Below are 23,648 nucleotides of genomic sequence, written 5' to 3'. Positions count from 1 at the left end.
GAGGGCAGAACGGCCGGGCACGCAGCCACGCCGCTGGAGGATTCCAGGGGGCTGGCTACATGTCGTGGGGGGGAGGGGGGGTGCGGGTGGCGTGACCCTTGAATCGACCAGATGAACTCCACGTAAAACCCTCAGCGGCCCAGAGACCGGCCCAGCCAGGCAGCAGCTCTGCCCCTCTGGTTCTCATCCTGAACCTCACAGAAGCCTTATTGTTATTTTTAATACAGATCGTTTTTGGAAAGGTGAGAGGGAAACCGGCAGTTCACCAGTGCGAGAGGGAGAAAAAATAAAGCTAAACATAGTGCTCCAAAGGTCTGGGCCAGCTTCCGAAATTACACGTTCCCCTTTGGGATCCGGGCATAATTTGCTGCTCCGGTTCTGGGAGCACGTTCCCACCTTCACGGCGTCCCAGAGACTAAAACCGGAGCAGGCGGCTCAAAATTAGCCCGAGCCGGGAGCCAGGGAGCAGCCAGCTCCAGCACCCCACCCTATGCCCGTGGAGAGCAAGCCTCCTGACTCCTCCTGCACACTAGCCTGCATTTCCCCCAGAGCCTCCCAGGCCCACCACACACGTGTGTGCGTACACACACACACACACACTCAGTACACCATCACACACACGCAATCCACACACACACAAACAGACACACACCGCCCACCACCACGCCTTTGCCCTACTCCTCTGCCCACCAGGAAAGGCCTCCTCTCCCCACTGCTGTTCTAACCCCTCTCACCAGCCCCCTCAGAGAAGCTCCCTGATGACTTTGTCCATGCTGACCCTGCAGGCTCAGAGTCCCAGATCTTGGTGTCCCTACTAAGCAAGCATTCATGGCTTTGCCATCACTCTCACCATCTCATAAGGATCCACCACACAGACCTCCTGTCTCTGCCCACCGGAAGGGAGACTTCCCAAGAGCTCTCTCTTCCTCTTTAGCCCTCCTCAGCCCACACACATCCCCCCACCCCAGTCCCTGGAGACTTCAAGAGGATACTCCTACCCATGGTGGTCTCTCAGAGCAACAGGAAAGGGTCACCTTCATGCCTGGAGGTGGGTGATGTGTGGGATAGGCAAGGGGTGTCACCCACACGTGGCCTCAAGACCCTCTAGGGAATGGCGGGGAGCCAGCTCCAGGTGTCTTCCCGCACCGCCACTCTCCCCCCGTCCTCATCAGAACACAAGAACCAGCAGACGAGGAGGCGAGGACCCCAGGTTTGTTTGGAAGTAAAAGTAGAGCCTGATTCAGACTCAGAGGCAGAGTGGGACAGGGAGAGCAGCCTGGAGTCGGGGAGGCGGCGGGGGGAGGACAGGACAAAGGAAATGCTGGGAGCAGCTCATTCACATTGTCTTCCTGGTTGGAGCCATTGTCTGTCTGTTCACTATTTTTCTACATTTTATCAACTGTAGATAATAGACATATATTTATAATCAGAAAAAAATGAATATAGCCTTTATTTCGAGGAGAGCTCTAGACAGATTGAAACACCTCTGAGCCCCTCTCTGAGGACACCGCTGGCCTGCCCTCAGAAAGTTAGGCATCAAGGCCACGATGCTTACAGCAGCAGCACTGAGCCTGCACACACATCTGCTCCCAGCCCCCCACCCCTCATGCACACTTACCCACGCACACACACTCATACCACCCCTATCCCCAGGCTATGGTTCTGAAATCTACACAAAGGACAGCCACACAGACCAAGAATACACTGTGGGGTTGCTATGTGAGAGTTTATCCTATCCCAGTCCCCTACAGAGAAGAGTCCAGGAGGCCACAACCCTCCTCACCCCCAGAGATGGGTGCCCACTTTCAAACCCTGGAAGGCCAAGCGGACAGTTCTGTCTCATACATCCATTTCAGATCATCTCTAGAATTGGCCACTCTTGACGGACCAAAAGATTTCTAGAAACGTGAGAAATGCTCAGCTGTGGTGGTTAACCCAGTGACCTGAGCATCAGGCCATTGGTGACTTTTTCCAGCATGTGCAGCTCATCCCAGGAACTGGGCGATGATGGGGAGAAGGTTCTTTGGCCAAGAAGGGGTGACAGAGCTAGGAGACAGGAGGGACCAGGACAGAAGCCAGATGTGGGAAGAGAGCGTTTGGAGCTGGGGAGGAGCCTTCTGCTGGATTCACGGCCCCAGCTGGTGAGCGCAGCGGAGAGGCGGCGTCACAGTGGGAATGGTAAGGTGGCCTGGAGACACAGGTTAGACAAACAGGAGCCAGAAAAGTCCCAAATTCTGCTAGACTTCTTGCTCCTCCAGTCCCCAGAGACCAGGGCCCTCCATCCTACCTGCACTGGGGAAGGGGACAGGGGACAAGTGCCCAGCCAGAACTAGCTGGTGAACCACTGGGTCTGGAACCCACAGTCTCCTGAGTCAGCCCCGGTCCTCCCAAGTCCTACACCAGGGATTTGCAAGACAGAGTCAGTGAAAGATTTCCTGGACCAGCCGAATCAGAACAGTGATCTCAGAGAAAAGCACAACACAGAATTGCTTTTTCCTGAAGCTGCCATCAGACCCCATCAAGAGAGGGCTCCCTAGAGACTGGGACAGGTCTCCCTGCCGGCCTGGGGCTCCGTGACAATAAGGTTGTGTCTCCTCCACCATCGGACAGAGAGCTGGATGAGGGCAGGATCCAAACCTCCTCCACCAGCGGAGGCGGAGCTCACTGCCGCCTCTCCCTGTGGACCCCTGGGGCCCTGTGAGCCAGCCCCACCCTCTGCCTGGCCAGCAACAAGAGCCATGTCCTCCCACAAAGACTGCCGACCCTGCTCTGGCTCCTACCCCGGCCCCCGTTCACTCATGTCAACACCGGGAGGACATCCAGCCTGGGCCTACTCACTGTCTGCCTCTGGCTGTGCTTGTAGCCAGCAGGCCCCGACACAGCGCCTCCCCATCTGAGTCTGTGGACATTCTGAGGGCGGCACGCACAGAACGGAAATCCTACTGGGCCAGCCCTGTGCTACCCCACACAGACCCAGACAGCCCGCTGAAGGGTGGGAGCCGGCGCTGGGCACCAAGCTTGGGGCTAATTATCTGCCTCATTCAGCTACAAATACCCACCCTAGCCTTGAGTGCAGCCGAATTCTGTGTATTTGCAATTTCCATTTGGTGTCCTCAGGCAAGAGAAGGTCCTCCTAAGCTCCTACGGAGAGTAGGCAGGATCCACCCACCCATTTATCCACCCACCCACCCATCTACTCAGGCATCCATCCACTCATCCATCTGTCCATCTGGGCAGGCGGACTTTCTTCGAATGCGTCCTCTAAGCCAGGCCCTGTGCTGGCATTGAGGACACAGAAAGGAATGGGCCCCACTCACTGCCCTGAGCCTAGTCTAGGAAACAAGCTAATGTTTACAGCGGCAGCATGACTTAAGCAAGTGCAGTGACCCAGATAAGAGACAGGACTTGCAGAAGTGGAGAGGCCAGGGCAGAATCCTAGAAGGAGCTGACCTCACCTAGGCTGAGTCTTGAGTGACCGGTGCTGGCCAGAAGTGTCCCCAGCAGAAAGGGTGGTGGGGTGGGGCCCTGGAGAGCCAGAGAGGTGGGAGAAAGTGGGCAGCTGGGACCTTGTGAGGATGCTTAGCTCCAGTGACACTTGAAAGCGAAAGTGAAGTCACTCAGTCCTGTCCGACTCTTTGCGACCCCATGGACTGCAGCCCACCAGGCTCCTCTGTCCATGGGATTTTCCAGGCAATAGTACTGGAGTGGATTGCCATTTCCTTCTCCAGGGGGTCTTCCTGACCCAGGGATCGAACCTGGGTCTCCCAAGTGACACTTGAGAGCAACTATAAAGCTCTTGTGTGGCCCCAGGACGGAACACCAGCAATGTCCCCTTGGAAGTAGCAAAACGATGAAAGAGATGAGTGCATGGAAAGAAGCAGAAATTCACCCTAAATGTCAGACAGAAGCCCCTGGAAGCACATCTCAGGGACACCTTTCAGGACCCCAAGACTGACCCAGCACCCAAGGTTGTCTTCTTGTTCTCAAGGCTAATATTTGACTGATTGTTTAAAAAATTTGAACCCTTCCAAAATGCCACCCCTGAATAAATAGGCTCTGGGCCTGAGGACACATGCGCTGTCTATGTAGGCTGGAAGGCTCTGCTCTGGGCAGCCCAGAAGCTCTGGAAGCCCCAGGTGCCATGGGGCAGCCAGGGTCAAGCAAAGCCAAGAGGGTAACAACCTGGAGCAGATGGAACAGAACTGTTCAAGGCTGGTGCTCACAGTGAGGTCTGTGTCCATCTCAACTGTGATAAGGCTGGGTGGTCCCAGCCATACAAGACCCACAGCCCCCCAGAGTCCAAGGTGGGAAGAGTGATCCCCCCTTAGTAAGAGATGCCACAGGCCGCCTGCCATGCTGTTTGGCATTGGTGCCTGGGTCACCAGGTAGAAGGGGCTTCCCTTGTGGCTCAGCTGGTAAAGAATCTACCTACAATGTGGCAGACCTGGGTTCGATCCCTGGGTTGGGAAGATCCCCTGGAGAAGGCAAAGGCTACCCACCCCAGTATTCTGGCCTGGAGAATTCCATGGACTGTATAGTCCATGGGGTCACAAAGAGTCGGAAAGAGTCGCAAAGAGCGAGTTTCACTTCACCAGGCGGAGCAGAGAGCAAAGGGCTGCCTCTTGGACACTCTGGCAGCAAGGCCCTCCTCCTGCCCCTACTCCCTCCCGCAGGTGGAGGGGATGGGGCGCGAGGGACTACTGGCTTGAACACAGACCCCTCCTTCAAGCTGCTTTCAGGGTGCCACCAAGCACAAGCCCAAAGGTGAATCTCCCCCCAAGGAAGGTCCTAGCAACGGGGCTGGGCACCCCGGAGACTGTCAGTCGCTCCTCACCCTGTCCTGCTCCCCTCTTTCTTGCCCCCCCCCATCCTGATTTCCTGCTGATCCCCAGGGGCAAGCCCTCCACGTGGCCTCCAAGGTGCAGGGCTGTTTTTCTCAGATGCTTTGGGTCTTGCCCAGGAGACCCACATGGTTTCCCGCAAGCCCCCGCCCCGCTCCCTCCAGGCTGAAAGCTCCTAACTGGGTCCCTCCACCTGTCAGGTGTCAGCCACCAGGCTACGGGGGAGTGTCTTATGGAGGCTTCGTGATGAGGAAGGGGAGCAAGGCGGGGGGAGAGGGTAAACCAGTGTCTGTGCCCAGGGACCCTTCCTACCTGGGTGGGGATGAGGGGCTCCTTGTCATCGATGTCGATCAGCACATCTTCCCCAGGACTGAGTAAGCTCACGTCATCTGGAGGGACAGCAGTGTCCAGGCCTGAGAGGGGCTCCCCTGCGGACTCACCCCTCCCGAGCCATGAGACTCAGCCTTGGGTCTCGCCACACTTCTCACTCGTGTCTTCCTCTCCCACCCCCGAGTCCTTCCCTCTCCCAGCATCATCCTTCGCACTCCCGTCTCCCCAGTTCCCTCTCTCCTCATCCCTTTGATCCCTGCGTCTCCCTCTCCTGCAGCCTCTCACCACAGCATCAACCCCCACTCCCTGGAGGACCCAGCCTGGGGCCCTGAGGAAGACAAGATTCCCGCCCTTCCCTCCCATCAGCTGGGCAAAATTCACTTCTCATTCAGGTAAGAGGAGGGCTTCAGGACGTGTCTCAGCTGGGGAGCCCACCTGCCCCAACCCCCCTGCCCCCCACTCCACCAATCAAGAGCCCCTCCCCTACCTGGGCCGCCCTGTGGGGACGGACTCTCCTCTGAGTAAGGATCACACAGGAAGCTCTCCAGGGAGCGGACGGTGCACTGGCCCACCACGGGCCGGCGGCCAAACTGCCGGTTATCAACGACCTTGACCACGATGGGGGGACAGTACAGCTCCTCCCTGGGCAGCATCTGGGTGGAGGAAGAGGGAAGCTCTGGACAGTAGCCTGACCTCATCTCCGGGAGGTCTCAGAGGGGGGAGAGCCCTGCTTCCCAGGACAAGTCCAAGGAGCAGAAAATGACTCTCAACCGACACCTAACCCCCAAGGGCCGTCAATCCAAAGCGGTGGTCAGCTCAGCCCAGGAGCGGGCCAGTGGGGCAGAAGCCGCCCACCTCTCTGTCTGCCTCTTGAGTGCTGCATGCAGAGGCTGACTTTTCCCTCAAGCTTTAACCCCCAAACACACCCAGCTCAGCCCAAAGTTAAAACAAGTCTCCTCTCCCTGAACCCTCACTGGCTGGGGAAGGGGAAAAGGGAGAAGCTGGCCCGGGACTCAGCAGTTCTTGCAGACAGATCCCCCTCCAAGTGGATACTCAAGAGTTGGCTTCCAGACCCAGATTCTTCTCCCCCAACCCTAAAAGCACTTTGAACACAACTTGAAATAATTTATATTCTCTCCTTCAGTGGTGGCTTTGGTTCAGCCAAGAGGAGGCTTCTGTTGACAGCCATTGGGCCTGGAATTTCTACAGCACTTTCATCTTGCAAACCATTTTCCTTCCCTCAGATTTGCCTTACTCTGGTCACTAAGCCCAGGCAAACCAGGTTGCTGGAGGGGCCTGGGGCCAAAGGCCACAGGGGTGAGCCCTTCTGCAAAGGCCCAGGGTGGGGGAGGACTAGGTCCAGGAAGATTTGGAGGAATCCCCGAAGGTCAAAGCCCTGGCAGACGGCACCGGGGGACTGAGGCCTGCCCTGAGAGAGGAAACAGCCACGGGTGGGTCCTTGGGACTCCCGTGGGCTCGGGATCTGGGGAGGCGGAACCAAGCTGGCGCCCTCTGTGCTGTGCGCAGGCTGCGGATCCTCCAGGAAGGAGACAGCGAGCATTTCCTCCTGTTCTCAAAGGAGGTGGGAGCGAGACCATGAGCCAGGCAGAATCCTGCAGGGAGCTGGACCCCAGGCTGCCTGGGGCTGCGAGGAAATTCTAAGCACCAGGACTCCGGTAGGCAGCAGACCGCAGGGAGGTCAGGCTCACCACTTCCATGAAGAGGGTGCAGATGTCGAAGTTGGGGTTCTTCCGGAGGTTTTTTATGACACAGGATTGCACAGACTGGCCCCCGCACTCCACCACCAGGCTCGGGGAGGACACGCTGGCCAGCTGGTAGCTCTTCATGTTCCGAAGACCCCACGCCAAGATCTGGGGGTGTGGAGTGAGGAGAGCAGCTGGAAAGGCCCCAGGCCCGGGCAACGCTGGGCCAGAAAAGGGGAGGCCCCCAACCCCCACCCCCGTGGTGGGGGCAGGCTCACCTCGATGGCGGTGCGCTGGAGAACCGGCTTGATGTTCTGGGGGACCATGTAGATGTTGGCCTCCCTCTGGGGCGGCGGGTAGGGTAGGTCCGTGTCCTCTGACTGCAGGGCACGAGGTAGAAGGGAGAGAAAGGCAGGAGGAAGCCCAAGGCAGAAAGACAAGAAAGGAGGACAGATGAGATGGAAAGAAAGAGCGTGTGTGGAGAGACACAGAAATAGAGCGGCGAGGACACAAGGGGGCAAGCGGGCAGACAGGAATAAGAGCTCAGTCAGTTTCCCAGGCACCCTCTTCTCCAGGGCCACAACGCCAGCACCTCGGCCCAGGGGTCAGGTGAGTCTGCTTCAGACAAGCCCCGGGCCACGACTCCTCCCAACAATGAGCCGCCCGGGGGTCCCAGTCCCTGTCCCACACACGTGCACACACGTGCACACACGTGCACTGTCCAGCCCACCCTGACACGTCCACGTCAGCCCGTCTCAGTCCCGAGGACCACATGCCCACCTGCTAGCCGCTCCCGTGTCCAGCTCAGACCCTCCCAACTGATCACCCACCCTGTGTTCCATCTCCAGCCCCCACAGATCCACAGACACTGGCCAGCCCCCAAATCCCGCCTCTCGCACCTGTCCTGAGGTGTGGCGCACCTGAGCAGAATGCTTGCACTGTGAGCCAGAAGAGGCACTTACAAACAGGAGGCAGGGCTGCAAAAGCCTGCCACCCCAGGCGCCAACCGGCCTGCTGGGGAGGTGCCTCCACACCGTGGCAAGAGGCCAGGGGGGCAATTCTGCCTGCCATGGGTCTGCCAAAAAAGACTTGGGCGAGAATCCTGAAGAGCTATTAATACATAGGGAAGCAGCTGAAGCACCAGAAGCAGGTATCCCTGTGGGTTAGACAACTACCAGGTCTGGCAGTGGTTACGAACACGGGCTCTGGGTGTGAACGAATCTCAACTCCACCACTTACTGAGTTAAGTAAGTTATTTCACTCCTCTATGGCTCGAGGGTTTTCATCTACAAAATGGTTATTAAAAATTATCAACCTCTAAAGCTTAATGTGAGGCTTGAAGAAGTTGATAACATTTAAAAGAGTTCCTGGTTCATGTAAACTCTCAATAGGAGTCCACATGGCAACTGTGTGACAATTAGAAAAAGATGTCCCTTTCTTAAAGCTCTTTACTTCCATGTCAGAAAATCATCCTAGTTTACTACTTTATTGGAACAAGACACTTTACTGCCACCTGCTGGAAGCTACTATAATAAATACCAATGTCCAATGCCTGCCCTGGAAATCGCACTCCCGTAGACCCAGTGTGCTCACGCAGTGCACAACCTGACCACCCGTCTACGAAGGCCCTGACACCCAGGAGACGTCAGCTATGAATCCAGGGCTGTGCTGTGCGCTCTACAGAGCTTGCCTCACATAATTGCAGTAAGAAGCAATGGAGTCATTGGGTTCGTTCTCCAAGCTGACTCGCTCTGGGCTCCTTCTCAAAGGACGTGCATCCATCTGCAGATGCCCTGACGTCGACAGTGGGACAGCTGGAGCGCTGAAACACACCCCCTTCCTCCCACCTCGTCCCTTCACAGCCAACCCCAGCTGTCACTCCTGCCCACGGCACACTGACCTGCAGTGGTGCTGATTTCTAAAATCAAACCAGACCTTGGTCCTAGTCCTAACCTTGCGGCTTCTGAGCTGTCTGACCGTGGGCAAATTATTCAAACTCTGTGGTCCAGTACACTCATGTGAAGATCCAGGATGACACCCTTACAAAATTGCTCTGAGAATTTAACAAGAGAACAAATGTGAAGTGTTTCTGGCACATGGGAGATGCTTAATAAAGAGCAGGGACTGTAGCGACCAGTGTGCTGTTGGTAGTGCCGCTGTTTTCGTCACTAGAGTTGCTGTTGACCAACCCCACTGACTGAGCAGAGCTGAGCCATCAGAGGCACCTCTCAGAACAGCCCCAGCTTCATGGCTATCCCAGTGTCACCAAAGCACAACATGAAGAAATTCATCATTTTCCTCCAGACCCACAAGGCAGGTGACACGATGCAGGACGCACCTGCATTCTCAGACTGAAACAGATGCCATCATGAGGAAGAGTGATGAGCAGGGCGGCCCTGGGCACACCCAGGGCTGCTGTGCACGCCACAGTCCACATGACTGTGCCCCGGAGGCTGGGGGCAGAGCCCGCAGTGGCCTGGCCGCTGTGGACATGCCTGGCTTGGTGTCCACCCTTGGCACTGCAAGGCCACCTGCTGTGACAACTGCGTAGCAGGGGTCACCTCACTTTCAAAAAGGTTATGCCTGGAAGCCTGCTCGTGGCCTGCTCGAGGCTGATGCCCAGCCAACCGTGGGCCCAAGGCCCAAAGACCATGATAAAATGGACAAGTAGAAGAGGTCAGGAAGGGAGCAGCCCCAGGCTCCTGGGTGGGGAGGCAGAAAGACCAAACCTTCCTCACACGGTTGCAATGTTCTCCTGAAATCACCAGGAAAACTCAGGAATACATTTCCCCCCAGAACACTTCTCTCCAGGCCCCCAAACTCTGGGCAGCATCCCTTTGGTTGCTTGTCCCTCACTTCCATGCCCCACCGTCCCGCTGGGCTCCCCCGAGCTCCCCGTGAGGACACTCGTGTCTCCGTGCGGTGCCCCAGGCTCCCCACTGCAGGAACCTGGTCGCAGAGGAGGACAGGGAACAAGAACCTGGAGAAGACTGGGCTCCAGTACCGTTGGCAGGAGGCCCTGGAGGAAGAAGGCAGGTGCACACAGCTGCGGAGGCCAGGCCCGGCCGGCAGGAGGAGAGACAAGCAGAAAGAGCAGTTAGGGGTGTGTCCGCGGGGCAGCTTACCAGGCACAGGCGCCCCATTCTCATCCCAAGGCCACCTCCATCCGCCATGCCACCCTCAGGAGCCCCGGGACATCCTCGGTCCTGCCCTTTGCTGCCACTCCCCAGAATCCCCGCCTCTGTGGGGCTCCCTCCTCCTGCCAGGTGTCAGGTGGCCCTCTGCCCCTCCCCGCTGAGCACACTTATTGTCAGAGTGCATCTGTGCCTCCCCACGCTCTGCTCCCCAAGCCGGTCCCATCCAGCCCTCCCCAGCTCTCCACGCTATCCACTGCCTGTTTCCCTTCCTCATTTACAGATGGTCTCGAGATGGCCTCTCAGGTTGGTCCACGCCTTCTCTCTGTGGCTACTCTTCCCTTGCTTCCCGAAAAGGGCTGCGTCCATCCCCCACCCCTGCCTCACTTCCAGGCCACCCTTGGCCCCATGCACTCGCTCTGCCCTCTGCACCCCCTCCCTGGAAATTTCTCTCTCCAAAATTAACAACAACTTGCTGATAGCTCAAACGCAGCTCACAGGCTCCTAGCTCTCTCCCTCCCTCAGCAGCATCTGGCCAGGTGACCTCGGCCTCCTTCCTAGCACGGTCCCTTTGGTTCCTCACCACTGGCCTCTCTGCCCTCTCTCCCCGCTGTGGGCTGTGTCTCCAGGCAGGCTCCTCCTGCTCCTCAGCCCAGCCCTCTCCTAGGCTTTCTTCTCCCACACGTCTCTCCTAAGCCCCAGACTCACATTTCCAACCTTACTGCTATTTCATCCATGTGTCCTTCCAGCTTCTCACACTGAACTTGTCCCAAACTGGATTCTCTAAGTTCCCCCTCAAACCTACTCTCTTCAAATGTCATCTCAGAAACCAGCCCCACCATCCACCCAGACAGCCAAGCCGTGAAGCCCAATGCAACCCGTGACTCTCCCTCCCCTCTGTTGGTCCCCAAGCCTCAGACACCTGTCTCCTACAGCTCTCCCATGCCCACGCACCCATCTTCTTTCCTGGGTTTGGCTCACCACCCTCTTTTGCCTCCTTCTAAGTGACATCTGGGGCTTCCCTGATGGCTCAGCAGTACAGAATCCCCCTGCGATGCAGGAGACCCAGGTTCAATCCCTGGGTTGGGAAGATCCTCTGGAGAAGCAAGTGGCAAGCCACTCCAGGACTCTTGCCTGGGAGATCCCATGGACAGAGGGACTGGGCAGGCTGTAGTCCATGGGGTCGCAAATGAGTCAGACCAACTTAGCAACTAAACAACAACACAACAAGTGATATCTGGCGTCTGGCATCTTCTGGCATCTGGCATCTCCTTCCAACAATGAGTGAGAACTGTACTCTGCAGCCAGGAGGCAATTTCTAAGAATGTCACTCTGTTTAAAACCCTTCACAGTTTCCCCACCCACTCAGGATGAAGCCCAAACTCCTTGACGCGGCCTCCAAGACCCCTCATCTTCTAGTTCTGCTGACCTCTCTGGTCTCACGCCTCACCACTAACTTTCCACTGCAGGACCCCAAGCAGTGACCAGCCACCTCCCCAGAAACACTCAACACCCATCCTTCTGAATGCCAGCAGGCTGCAGGAGGCACCAGATTCTCTGTGAGGTTGGAGCTCACTGGTCCTCCTATCCAAAGGCCTCTTTACCCACTTCATCTGGCTACCTCCAATTCAGACTCTGGGTCTTTAAGTCTTCTCTGGAGCCCCAAGTTTAAGTTAAGCACCCCACAGTTTCCAGAGCAACTTGTCCCATTGAAAGACACATCACCCTTGTCATTTCTATGTGTTCATTTGTCTGTGTCCCATGTTAAACCAAGGGGCTTCCCAGGTGGCTCCGTGGTTAAGAGTCTGTCTGCAGTGCAGGAGATGCAGGAGACGTGGGTTTGATCCCTGGGTCGGGAAGACCCCCTGGAGAAGGAAATGGCAACCCACTCCAGTATTCTTTCCTGGGAAATCCCATGGGCAGAGGAGCCTGACGGGCTACAATCCATGGGGTAGCAAGAGTCGGACACGACTTAATGACTAAACTACCCCAACTGACTTGTTAAACTAGCAATTCTGCACGCAGGGACCACAGCTGAATCCCCTGTCCAATAAACAGAGGCTTAGGATCAGGTGATTGAAGGGAGAGAGGGATGGCAGAGGGTGAATGGAGGGGGGCTGGGAGGAAAAAGAACTTACTCCAATACACTCTCCATCCTTCCCAACACTCTTGTCTGCAACAGCCTTGCATCCTCACCAGCCTCCTTCCCCTGGGCCTGCTCAGGGCTCTCTCTGTTTGCATGGGCTTCTTCTGCCATCTTCCAGAATCAACCACATCTTTTAGGGCCTAGTTCAAACTCTACATCCTCCAGAAAATCTCCCCAACCACTCCAGAAACTCCTTACTACCCTCTCTCTGACTTCTCTTCCCTCTAAGTGACCCTGGGCTCGTTTCCCAAGGTTCTGACTGGTCTCCAACATCTCACACTTGAGAGTCCTATAGTACCAGCCAAACGGCCACTCCTGTGCCCAAATTTCTCCATCCAGTCGAGCCCATCTGAGAGGCACAACACCTCCTTCCTGGGCAGCAATTCTCAGTGGGATGGGCTGCTGCGACCCCTGTCAGCACAGCCAGCCAGGGAGGGGGCGGATGCAGGCTGAAAGCACCACAGGGGTGTCCTGATTCACTGTCCTAAGGGTGACCGGGGACTCTCAGGACCACAGACCTCAGGGGCAGCCACACAACAGGAGGCTCCCCACCCTGCCTGAATGGAAGGCAGACCCAGGGCTGCTGCACGGATGGGGCTCTACAGGTGAGCAGAGTGCTCACCGAGATAGTCCAGGCCAAGAGGACAAGGTCTCAAGGACAGATGAGGCTCTGTCTCCCACTTGAGCAGAATCCACCCTCTACCCACTTTCATCTATCCACCCTATTGGCCAGTTCAGTGCAGGGAATCAAGGCCATGGGCCATGAGGGTTGCTTCGTCTCCCAGTCCTAGAGGCCACCACACTAGACAGCCTTGTGTTCATCCCCAGTGGAGGGGCAAGTGCAGGCGGCCCCTCCAGCCACCAAGGGCAGTGCCGCGACCAGTAGCCCATGGACACCCACTCCACCCTGCAGGGCACAGTCAGGGGACCCTCTGAACGCTCAGACTCAGGCTCCTTGGGGAGCTCCAGCCAGGCGGGCTGGGAGGGCTCCACTGTCTGCCTGCCCCACCCAGCTCGTTAGGAACAACATGCTGCTCTAATTACACTTCCCAGGAAAAACAGTGTTTTAAATTAAAGCCTTGGGGGAGGGATAGGGGGCTGGTTGGGGGGGGGAGCGGGGGGAACCACTGGGCTTATTTCCCTGATTGCAAAACACCAAATTTTTCCTTCTGGAGGATTTGGGGGTGCAGGAGGGTACATCTCCTGGATATCTCAGACTAAAAGCCATAGCCTGTTGCCTGGATTAGGAGGGGGATGGAGTGACATCTGGTTGGCCCCCAAATCACAGCAAAAAATCCATGAGTCTGCTCTGCCTTCTTCCAGGACATCCATCCACGGGGCAAGACAGGAGTAGCAGAACCAAGGGCAGTATTCCGAACCACGCCCCCTGAGGTACTCAGGACCACAAGCCCCGATCCCACCTCAAGGGTCCCCAGAAAGGGCCTTCCTCTGCACTGGCTCGGGGGCCCTCAGTTATTAAGGAATCTGCCATCACCTCTTCTGCAGTGTGTGTGTGTGTGTGTGTGTGTGTGTGTGTGTGTGCGCACGTGCATGCACGTATACATGCTCTCATGAGTGTGTACATTTGCACACACTTACACGTGCCTGTGTGCTCTCCATTTTTCAGGAAATCTAAAATTGCAGTTTCTTTGAACTCATTCCCCTTGGCAGCGCAGACTGCCTTTGTTCTCCAGACAAAAAGGAAAAGAAACGAGACAGAGGGCTCAGAAGAGGCGGGAGAAGGAGGGAGAGAGCAGGTCCGGGCCAAGGAGCAAACAGAGAAAGAGGGAAACGCAGAAGCAGAGCTGGACAAGGGGAAGAGCGAGGATTCAGAAGAGGAGCCAACAGCAAGGGACAGATAGGAAGGCTGGGGGCTGCATGGGAAGCAGCTGTCCCCTCCCTCCCCGAGAACCTGGGTCTCCCCCACAGCAAAACCTCAAGGATGCAATGCAACAGTCTCCTTTCCCCACCAAGAGCACTCAGAGAGGGGCCCTCCAGGTGGGCAAAATGCCTGGCATAGGGGAAATCTCGTTGCCCACCACCCATGCCCCTAGCCCAAGGCACTGGACCCCCAAAGGGAGCACAAAGTCATCTCTTCCAGGAAGCCATCCCCACTGGCCTCCAGCTGTAGGAGTCCTCAGCCCGGGGAGTGGCCTCTCACCTCATTCCCGCCTCCCACCCACGCCTGCGGTCCCAAAGGCCATCCCCACTGGAGCGGCTGTCCTTAAACCACCCTCCAGAGTCACTGTTTCTCTCCATTTCCCTCTCTGGCCTAGGCCCCCCTCACATCAATCTCAAAAGCCTCCTAGCTGGTCTCTCCTAACCCCTCGCTCCCCAACCCACACCTCTCTGCAGCCAGTCAGCTTCCTAACACACCCATCTCTGCTCCCAGACTTTCGAGGGCCCCCATGGCCAGTGGCCTAGAATCTAAGCTCCCGGCAGGGCTTTCGCAGGTCACGGCTGGAGCACTCTTCACAGGGATCAAGCTGGGAGCCTGGAGGGGGCTGAATGAGGGATACCAAGCAGGAGCCTGGCTGCAGCAAGGAAGACAGAAAAATCTTGCTAAGGCATCAGGCTTCCTGCAGGACCAGAGGCAGCAGGAAGACTAACCTGCCTCCACCCGGTCCCCAGGGATTCTTAAAACCAGAAAGGACTCAGGACCTCGGCCTGAACCTTAGCCTTCAAATGCAGAGGGACAGGGTGATTTGCGGGCCACCTCTGGGGATGAAGGGGTCATGGATCACCTTCTGGGATGGTTCCCTAGACCAGCTGATACTCCATCCACCCTCCTGGGCCTAGGACCCTTGGGAGGTGCTAGCCCAGCCCTGTGCCCAGCAAACCCTCAGGACTTGCTCTCCTCTGGCGCTGCTAACCCATACCCACCTCGGCCTGTGGCCGGCCGGCCCTGCAGTAAGACACTTGGCCCTTGTCGGGCTCTGGCCCCAAAGCTGCAGATTTTGATTTGCTTCCTGACAAGACCACAGCCAGATCCTGCTCTTGGAATCTGAGCCTCCACTGTTATATATTACAAATCCAGTTATTAAGGATTTTAACTTTTTTTAATAACTCATCCCTGGGCTGGGTCTTCTTCAGAGCAGGCTGTGGGTTTTGGCCACAGAACGCTCTCAATCAAGAGAGAGGGCTCCGTGCTGCTTCCCCGGACAGGACTCCGGTCCCCTTTCCAAATCGGCAGTCTTTCGCAACTGCAGCCAGAAGTAGGAGGCTGCCTGTCAGGCGCAATTACAGCCAGCTCACTTGGCGGACCCCACCTCGGTCTGGGAGCTGAAGGAAGTGAGGTAAGGGGCGCCAGGCCTGCGAATCCCACATCCTGACCCTGCGCTTCAAGTCCAAATTGCACTGAAAATGTCAAACGGTGTCCGCTCCCAGCCTGGGGATTCCCTGTTGGCAGGAAGTGGCTGCCCTTTTCCCAGCCCCCATCTGACCAGGGCTCTCCTTCCTGTCTCTCTGCCCAGGCCTCTGCCCCAGCTCAGTCAGGAGCACCCACTCACACGTTCACGGGAGGCCATAAAGAAAGGTGCTCCTCATCCGCCATAGCAAAGGACACAGCCTTGCTTCTTTTGGATGCAAACTCCAGGCTTCTCCCAGAACCTAGGAATCCCCAACCCACGCTATACCCTAAACCGGCCAGTCCCCAAACTGGCACTTGCTCTGTTGGGTCAAAGGCATGTTCCCCACCTTTTTCCTAAGCACTGCAACAATATCTAATGCCTAATGCCACCTCCGCCAGCAAGGCTTCTTTGACTATTCTGTCCCCTTATGAACATGTTCATTCTTGAAAACATTCCACCTGGTACTCAGCCAGATGAGGCTCTGTACTGCTGTCCCTGGGGTCTGGGTAAATGTGACTTCCAACATAGCAGCAATCCACTTAAGGCCAGAATCACATCAGGACACAGCCCAGGCAACCTTGGATCCATGCAAAGAGCGGGAAATGAAATCCACACAGGGGACCATGTGACAGCCACACACTGGAGCGCCAGGAACCAGGAAGGCTCCCGGGCATGGCCTTCCTCTTCCCTCTGTCTCTGCCCGCCCACCCAGCCACAGGCCCCAGCTGTGAGGGTCCAGCTCACCTCTTCCAGGATCCCTGTTGTATCCTGCACCTGGACCCCACCATGGGGCAGTCCACATCCAGGAGACGGTGGAGGGAGGAGAGCCAGAGGAAAGAAGTTCACCATTAGCGACAAGGAGCACTAGGCTGGGGCAGAGCCCAGCATGCCAAATATCCCCCTAAAGGAGCCAACAGAAAACGCTTCCCATCTAGGGTGAGGGGGGTGTGCTGCCCAGACACACTCTCTGTCTGGTCCCTGCAATGAAGAAAGAAGGTACAACAGACGCTGATGCAGAGAAACTGCTAGGAGAGGCCAAACGTGACCCTAGAGCCCAGGCATCTCTAAAAGTGACAGAAGAAAGGAGACTGACTGACTGACAGGTGGTGGGGGGTCCCAGGCCCTGTGTGTCAGTCCTAGGCTGCAGTCAGGACTGATCCCTGGAGCTGCTGCTGGAGCTATGGACTTGGAGAACCGAGGAGCAGCTTGATGCACAGGGCTGGCGGACCTGAGAGCTGGTGCTTGGACTGGACAGGGAGCAGGAGAGGGAGTGAGATGAAAGGGATGGGAGGAGGTCTTATACAGAACTACCTGCAAATGTGTCTGGGCTCCCTGCTGCTCTGGGCCTCCCTGGTGGCTTAGACAGTAAAGAATCTGCGTGGAATGTAGGAGACCCAGCTTCGATCCCTGGGTCGAGAAGATGCCCTGGGAAAGGGAATGGCTACCCACACTCCAGTATTCTTGGCTGGAGAATCCCATGGACAGAGGAGCCTGGCAGGAGTCCACGGAGTCACAAAGAGTCGGACACGACTGAGCGACTCAACGTTTTCACTTCCCTGCCTCATAAGCAGGGAGGCTTCTGGACAGAGCCCAACTGCCTAGGCTCTCAAAGCTGCCGCTGGGCAACCCTTGGCCAAGTATACGATTCTCAAATCAAGTCAGCCCAGGTACCAGAAAAAGGTGTACATTTTTCATGACCCTCAGGAGAAGGAAGGGGAGGAGGGTGATGGGAACCAAGTCCCCATCACTAGCAGAGGAAAGAAAACTGGATCTCAGTGGGAACACTGAGCTGGGAACTATAGTCAGTTGATCAGACTTTCTGACAGGTGAGTGATTCTGAAAGGGAAGCCCTTGGAGGGCTCGAAAATACCCAAGGTGCTGCACTGCCTCTCAGAGTTGGCTTCAGTAGGTCCAAAGTGGGACCCCAGTTTGGCATTTCTAACAATACCTACCTTGGTGATGCTATGCTAAGAACCACTGGCCTGAGTCAACAGTTCTCAGCTCTGGCTACACAGTCCCATCTCCAGGGCAGCTTTGAATGATACCAGTGCCTAAGCCACAGCCCCAAAAGATTGTACTGCGTTTGGTCTGTGCTGGCACTGAGCACTGGTGAGTATTAAATCTATCCAAGGGATTCTAACACGCAGCCCAGCGGACAGCCACTGGGCTGGATGACCGATGTGGTCCCTTCCATCTGAGTCTTCTGTGATCCTTGGACTTCTCAGGGAAAAAAGGCAGGGAAGCCTGAGCTAGGCAGGGACCCCAGCCCCCACCCACCCTGCCCCTAAGACCTCACCCACACCTTCCTCGGCTTGAAGGCAGGATGGTGGTGACATGTGCCTACTGCCCTTCCTAGCCTGGGAGGGGGCTGCAAACACGGGGAGGGGGTGAGCTTGAAGAAGCAAAGTTAAGAGTGAGCCTTACCTCAAAACCAGGAATATGGTGGATGGCCGGCTAGGGTGAAAAAAAGACCTCTGGTTAGGCGCCTGTCACCCAAGGCCCCACCAGCATCCTTTCTGCCCTGGCCAAGCAAACACATTCCCAACCACAAGTTGACACTCATGGAATATGTCTGTGATTGGACAGTCCCAGGATCTGCAGACTATTCCTGGAAAGCCTCGGGATTCCTGGGAAGTGCCTGGTAGGCAGGTGCAGGGGAAGCCAGGTTAGCAGTATGCCATGTCCCCTCCAGACACTTCCACCACAGCAGCCTCACTTCTGGACGGCTTACATTTTAGAGGTTCACATCACACCAAGAGCAAATTTGAAGACACGGCTCTAACCCAAACCCCCTATTTTATAGCAGGGAAGTGGCTGGCCAGGGTCACACGGCTAGGCCGTGGTGAGCCAGCACTAGAACAGACGGCCTGTCCTGCCCTGTCCCTGAAGTCCCCTTCCCCAGGACAATTAGGCCCCCTAAGCAGAGGACAGAGGTCTTTCTCCCAGAAACTGTGTCAGGAAAAACGCATGCAATGACCAGAGGACTTAGACATTTGAACACAGTTCAGATTTCAACTTTCTGCCCCAGTGTAGATCACGTCTTGATTTGGGTTCAGAAAAGATGGACAAAACTGGTTCCGGCAGGAGGCCTAAGATCCAGAGGTGGCCCTTCAGCGCTCTCCGCGAAACGCAGGCCCTTGGTGAGGGAAGAAGAATGTATCCGAGGCCCCTCCCCTCCATCAGACCATCCCTTCTCTGGGCCTCCCACCCTCCCCGGCCAGGCGCTCCCGACCCGGGCCTCCTGCATCCAGACGTGGACCAGCCTCACCTTCTCTCTCTGGATGAGCTCAAAAGAGGCCAGCAGCTCACCGGCGGGCTGGCTGCCCCTCGTCAGTGGGAACCAGGCCAGCCGGGGCATCCGTTCCAGGCTTGGCTGGCAGATGCAGCGTCCCATGAACTCATCTACACCCTAGACCAAGCGTGGAGAAAGGAGAGTCAGCATCCCCCAGCCCCAGGTCTGGGGGCCTCAGAGTTGTCACCAGACCTATACCTGGCCACCTGAACTGGAAAGGGCCTCAGAAGTCAGGGCAGCCCCTGGTGCGAAATGGTAAGTTCTGCCTCCCTTAGAAGGATGTGAGGAAAACATGTGCGTGGCCCCATGCCACTGCTGCTAGAGCTGACTCCCATCACAGAGGCCCTCTGTTTGTCCAACTAGCATTCACCTGGCTTCAATTTAACCAAGTTCTAAGCCCATTAGAGTCAAAAGTGATAGCCACCTAGCATTTCCTGAATGTCCTCAGCAATACAAGTGCTTGACATTTCCCAGGACTTTTGTCTCTCCTATTCATTTCACCTTCAGACCCCCTCTCCTCCAGTTTCCACATGGGGAGACTGTGATCATGCTCATCAAATTAAATGCATCTTGTTAAAATGAAGTTTGCATCTTTTCATTCCTTTGCTCTGTGCCTTCCATGACCCGCAGTGCCTAGAGGCTGAGGTGTGAAGCCCTCCTGGCGTGGAAGGGCCGCTCGCTGGAGCCCACTCGCGCCCCCGTCTCATCCCTTCCCACACGTCTTCCACCCTAGCTGTTGCCCTCAGCTGGCCTCACCCCAGCCTTTACGCTGGCCATTCCCCTACCCTGCTGCACTCTGCTCTTCTCAGCCATCACCCACAGCCCTGCCCAAGTTCAACCCTTTGATGTGGACTCCTGGGACCTTGCTCACCTGTGAACTCCAGCCTTATGGTTAGCTTCCCCAGGACAGGGGCCACAGACAGCACCTGGGTCTCAGCCAGATGGTGCTGCAGCTGTCACAAGCCCTGGTGGCTTGCCCAAGGGCACTCATCCAGAAAAACCCCGGCCAGGGCTGGGAGGCATCCCTACCTGTGGTCACCTCACTGCTGGGGACATTGTCCAGAGCCATCTGGAGTGGTCACCAGATAGATGGCCCCCTCAGTGAGGGAGAATCCAGCACAGACCCTCAGAGTGGGCACCAGCCACAGTGGTGGGGAGGGTCCCAGAGGCTCCCCTGGGCTGTGTTGCCCTTTAGTCACTGGGTCATGGAGAGGCTGGAGGAGGGGCATCCTTGCAGAGCCCGGGCAGCCAGGACTGCAGGAGCTCAGGGCGACGGATATTTGCCAACAGGTACAGCTTCATCTGACTATGTTATCAATAAGCAGGACCCCGGGGCCCACCCACCCAGGAGAGGCCATGGTGCTCTACCACTGGGGTCCCTCGCAGGCACTGGCCTGAAGGGGAGAGAGTGACATTTGCGTGACATTGGTGGAAGTGGAGGTGAGGTGCTATGGGAAGAGTGAGACCAAGTCCGGTGGCCTCCCGCCCACCCCATGCCAGCACTTGCACCTACTTCTGTGACGTCCCCTGGCCAAGAACCCTGCAGTCCTGCCGCCTCCCACTCATTCCTGCCCCCAAGGTTCCAGGCCCTGAGCTCTTCCCCAAAAGACCCTTCCTCCAGCGGCTCAGCCCCCATGGAGCCAGCTTTTTCTTCCAAGGGCAGAGCCAGCAGGCCAGCCTCCCCAGTCCAGGCCTGCACTGCCCACTGTCACCTGGTGGGGGTGCCCTCACTGGCATCCCCTTCAGCCACCCTCCAGTCATCACACCATCCTACCCAGTCATGGTAACTCTTTCTGGACAAATCTTTGAAACTTGGCCCCCTTCCCTTTCTTCCACTGCTACCCACAACCCGGGCAGGGCCTCTTGGCCACCTCGTGTCTCTCTCTCCCAGTAGCATCCCACCCCTCCTTTATAAAATGTTTCCCTGACTCCGCTACACCTCCAATCCCCTGACCTCTACTCCTTGCTCTTCCTTCCCCGCCCTGGCCCTCCCTCGTACTGTGCGAATACCCCCTGCCTCATCCCAACACCTCAATCTCACATTCCCCAGAGCCTGTCACATTCCAGCCCACCACTCTCTCCCTCCTGAACTTTTCCTGTCCAATACAGGAGCCACCAGCATCCAGCAGTTAAATTTACGTTTAGTGGATTAAACTGAAAAACAAGGAAAATACGTCTTCTCAGTTGGACTAGGCACATTTCAACTGCTCAGCAGCACACACTGCAAGTGGCCCTCATCTGGGCAGCACGCCTACAGAGCCTTCCCAGCAGCGCAGCAGGTTCTGTGGGAGAGCACCAGCCCCTGCTCCGTGCCCAGAAAGGACCCAGCTTGTGTCACAAGCTGGCTCTCAGGAGGAGCCCCCGCCTGCGGCCCCCAAGCCCCGGCTCCCTGGAGGAGCCCCCGCTGTGGCCCCTGAGCCCCTGCTCTGAGGACGAGCCCCCGCCTGCGGCCCCCAAGCCCCGGCTCCCTGGAGGAGCCCCCCCTGTGGTCCCTGAGCCCCGGCTCTCAGGAGGAGCCCCCGCCTGTGGTCCCTGAGCCCCGGCTCTCAGGAGGGGCCCCTGCCTGCAATCCCTGGGCGGTGGGTCTTAGGAGGAGCCCCTGCCCTTAGGAGGAGCCCCCGCCTATAGCCCCTGAGCCCCTGCTCTCAGGAGGAGCCCCCGCCTGTGGCCCCTGAGCCCCGGCTCTCAGGAGGAGCCCCTGCCTGCGGCCCCTGAGCCCCTGCCCTCAGGAGGAGCCCCTGCCTGCGGTCCCTGAGCCCCGGCTCTCATCTGGACTGGGAACCCCACATGAGGGGCCACTCAGCCCAGTACAATGTACAGAGTCAATGCAGCTCTCCAGTAAGGAGGGGAAACCCAACTGGGATCTTATAAGCAAGCTAGAGACAGAGAAAACCCAGGCTCCCAATCCACAGCAAAGCACCCTGGCCAGATCTGTCCCTTTTCTCGCTCATGGGCCCAGCACACTTGCCAGCAATTCACGTGTAATTACTCTGAAATTTTCACCACTCTGCAGCCTGTGGGGTCGGGGAGAGGCCACCAGCCCCAGCCTCGGGAAGCGCCCATCTGGCAGGGCACCCATCCCTCCCAGCAGCATCTCCCCCTGGGTGCTGGGCCCTGGAGAGGGTGGCCAGTGAGGGCTGGGCGAGGGAGGCGGGCAGACTCACGTAGGTGTCATGGTCATACAGCTCCACCACGATGCTGGGCGGCTGCTCGGCAATGCTGCTCGGCTCGCCAAAGATCTCGATCTCATAGAAGATGAGCGTCTGGTCCCAGGTGGGGTTCAGGGTGTTCTTAGCCACCACCGTCTTCTGGCTCTGGTGCAGGAAGGAGACGACTGCATAGGGATCTGTGTGGGCCGGGCACAGGGAAGGGAGACAGGACACAGCAGAGACCGTGAGAGTCGCCCGCTCAGGAGTCATGTGGCCACAAAGCTGAAGCAGGGCTGTGGCTGCCGCCCTGCAGCAGCAATGTCCAGGCTGGAGACATGTCCCAGGGGGGCTCTCCCCCCACCCCCGGCTTCTGTGAGCCAAGCTGGTGACAACCGCAGGGAGATGGGGCCAAGGTCCAGGAGAGCAGGCCCAGAGATCCAGAGAGCTCCCCCTCTGGGCTCCTTTCTGGACTGGTTGCTGGGGGCAAAAGTCTAGCTGAAGGAGGTGAGAGCCTGGACGGTGCATTCATTTACTCATTCATTCATCCATCCAGGGTTTCCCAGGTGGCGCTGGTGGTAAAGAATCGTCTGCTAATGCAGGAGACATACAAGATGCAGTCAATCCCTGGGTAAGGAAGATCCCCTGGAGGAGGGCATGGCAACCCACTTCAGTATTCCTGCCTGGAGAATCCCATGAACAGAGGAGCCCGGCAGGCTACAGTTCATAGAGTCACAAAGAGTGGGACACGACTGAAGCAACTTAGCATGCACACACACGTATCTTCAAGATGGTTTGGAATTATCAACATTCATCCTGCAAGCTTTTACTGGGTGCCTTCTGCAGGCCAAGCTCGGGGCTAGGTGATAAAGACTGAGAACACATCTGGAGCAATACAAAAAAAAAAAAAAAAACCATAAAATTGCCATTTTGATCATGCTTTGAAGAATAGCAATGAGGTACAGTGGAGTGTAAGAGAGGAATCTAGCTTTATCAATAGAGGCAGAGTGGAGTGCAGAGGGAGGTGCCGGTAGACTGGCATGCCTAGGTCTGCATTTCCGCAAGCTTCTGCTGGCTGTCACGGGAGAACAGACTGGAAGGGGCACAAGTGGGTGCAGGGAGACCAGTCATGACACTGCTGCCAGGGTTCAGGCAGAGGGGGTGGTAGCATAGACGGGTGGGGGAGTTAAAGAGAAACAAAGGGATTCGAGGGCTGTTGAGAGCTGGGGGGGCAGTGAGGAGAACCTCAAGATCCCAGCAGCTCCCTGCCACCTCCAAACTCCTTTCTAACCTGCCATCTCCAGTCATGCTGGCCTGGGACCCACCAGGAGTCATCCCTCTGCCTGGTCCCAAGGTGTCACTAGAGAAATTTCTAGGGCAGTGGTTCTCCAATGTGAGGATGCAGAGACATCACCTGGAAGGCCAGCCCCACCCTCAGAGACTCCTTCATCAGGTCTGGGGTGGGGCCTGAGAACTGACATTCCTAACAAGTTCCCAGGCGGTGCTGATGTTGCCTTTCAGGGCTACACATGGGAACCAAGGCAGCAAAGGGCCATGGGACTGAGTGCATACAACCTGGGACAGGAGCGAAAGGCTGGGAGGAGGGGCTCTCCCAGCTTCTCTCATCAGGGGCCAAGGTCCAGTGTGCTGCCATTCTGTAAGACTCAAAGTGCCAGATGCTGAGGCCACGTGGACAGAGAAGTCTG

The 23,648-nt window shown here is 57.0% G+C and overlaps 1 protein-coding gene across 22 annotated transcripts in view; it reads right to left on the bottom strand.

The window, feature by feature from the left end:
- DYSF (dysferlin) overlaps positions 1-23,648 on the bottom strand; it is a 225,552-nt gene that overhangs the window by 62,570 nt on the left and 139,334 nt on the right. For 16 of the 22 annotated variants that reach the window (XM_060412345.1, XM_004006065.5, XM_004006060.5 and 13 more), the window contains 8 exons: positions 21,961-22,142; positions 18,773-18,913; positions 17,929-17,958; positions 16,249-16,278; positions 7,153-7,254; positions 6,881-7,042; positions 5,659-5,824; positions 5,154-5,230 (listed from right to left, as the gene is read on the bottom strand). In XM_060412345.1, coding sequence (XP_060268328.1) covers positions 5,154-5,230; positions 5,659-5,824; positions 6,881-7,042; positions 7,153-7,254; positions 16,249-16,278; positions 17,929-17,958; positions 18,773-18,913; positions 21,961-22,142 — 890 coding nt within the window. Of the gene's footprint in view, positions 1-5,153; positions 5,231-5,658; positions 5,825-6,880; positions 7,043-7,152; positions 7,255-9,878; positions 9,921-16,248; positions 16,279-17,928; positions 17,959-18,772; positions 18,914-21,960; positions 22,143-23,648 lie in introns of all 22 variants that reach the window. The other 6 variants (XM_042246330.1, XM_012173627.4, XM_015094450.3 and 3 more) reach the window with 1 other exon arrangement.

The sequence above is a fragment of the Ovis aries genome, chromosome 3 (genome assembly GCF_016772045.2).
Source record: "Ovis aries strain OAR_USU_Benz2616 breed Rambouillet chromosome 3, ARS-UI_Ramb_v3.0, whole genome shotgun sequence".
Classification (NCBI taxonomy): domain Eukaryota; kingdom Metazoa; phylum Chordata; class Mammalia; order Artiodactyla; family Bovidae; genus Ovis; species Ovis aries.
This window is presented reverse-complemented; position numbering and strand designations above follow the sequence as displayed.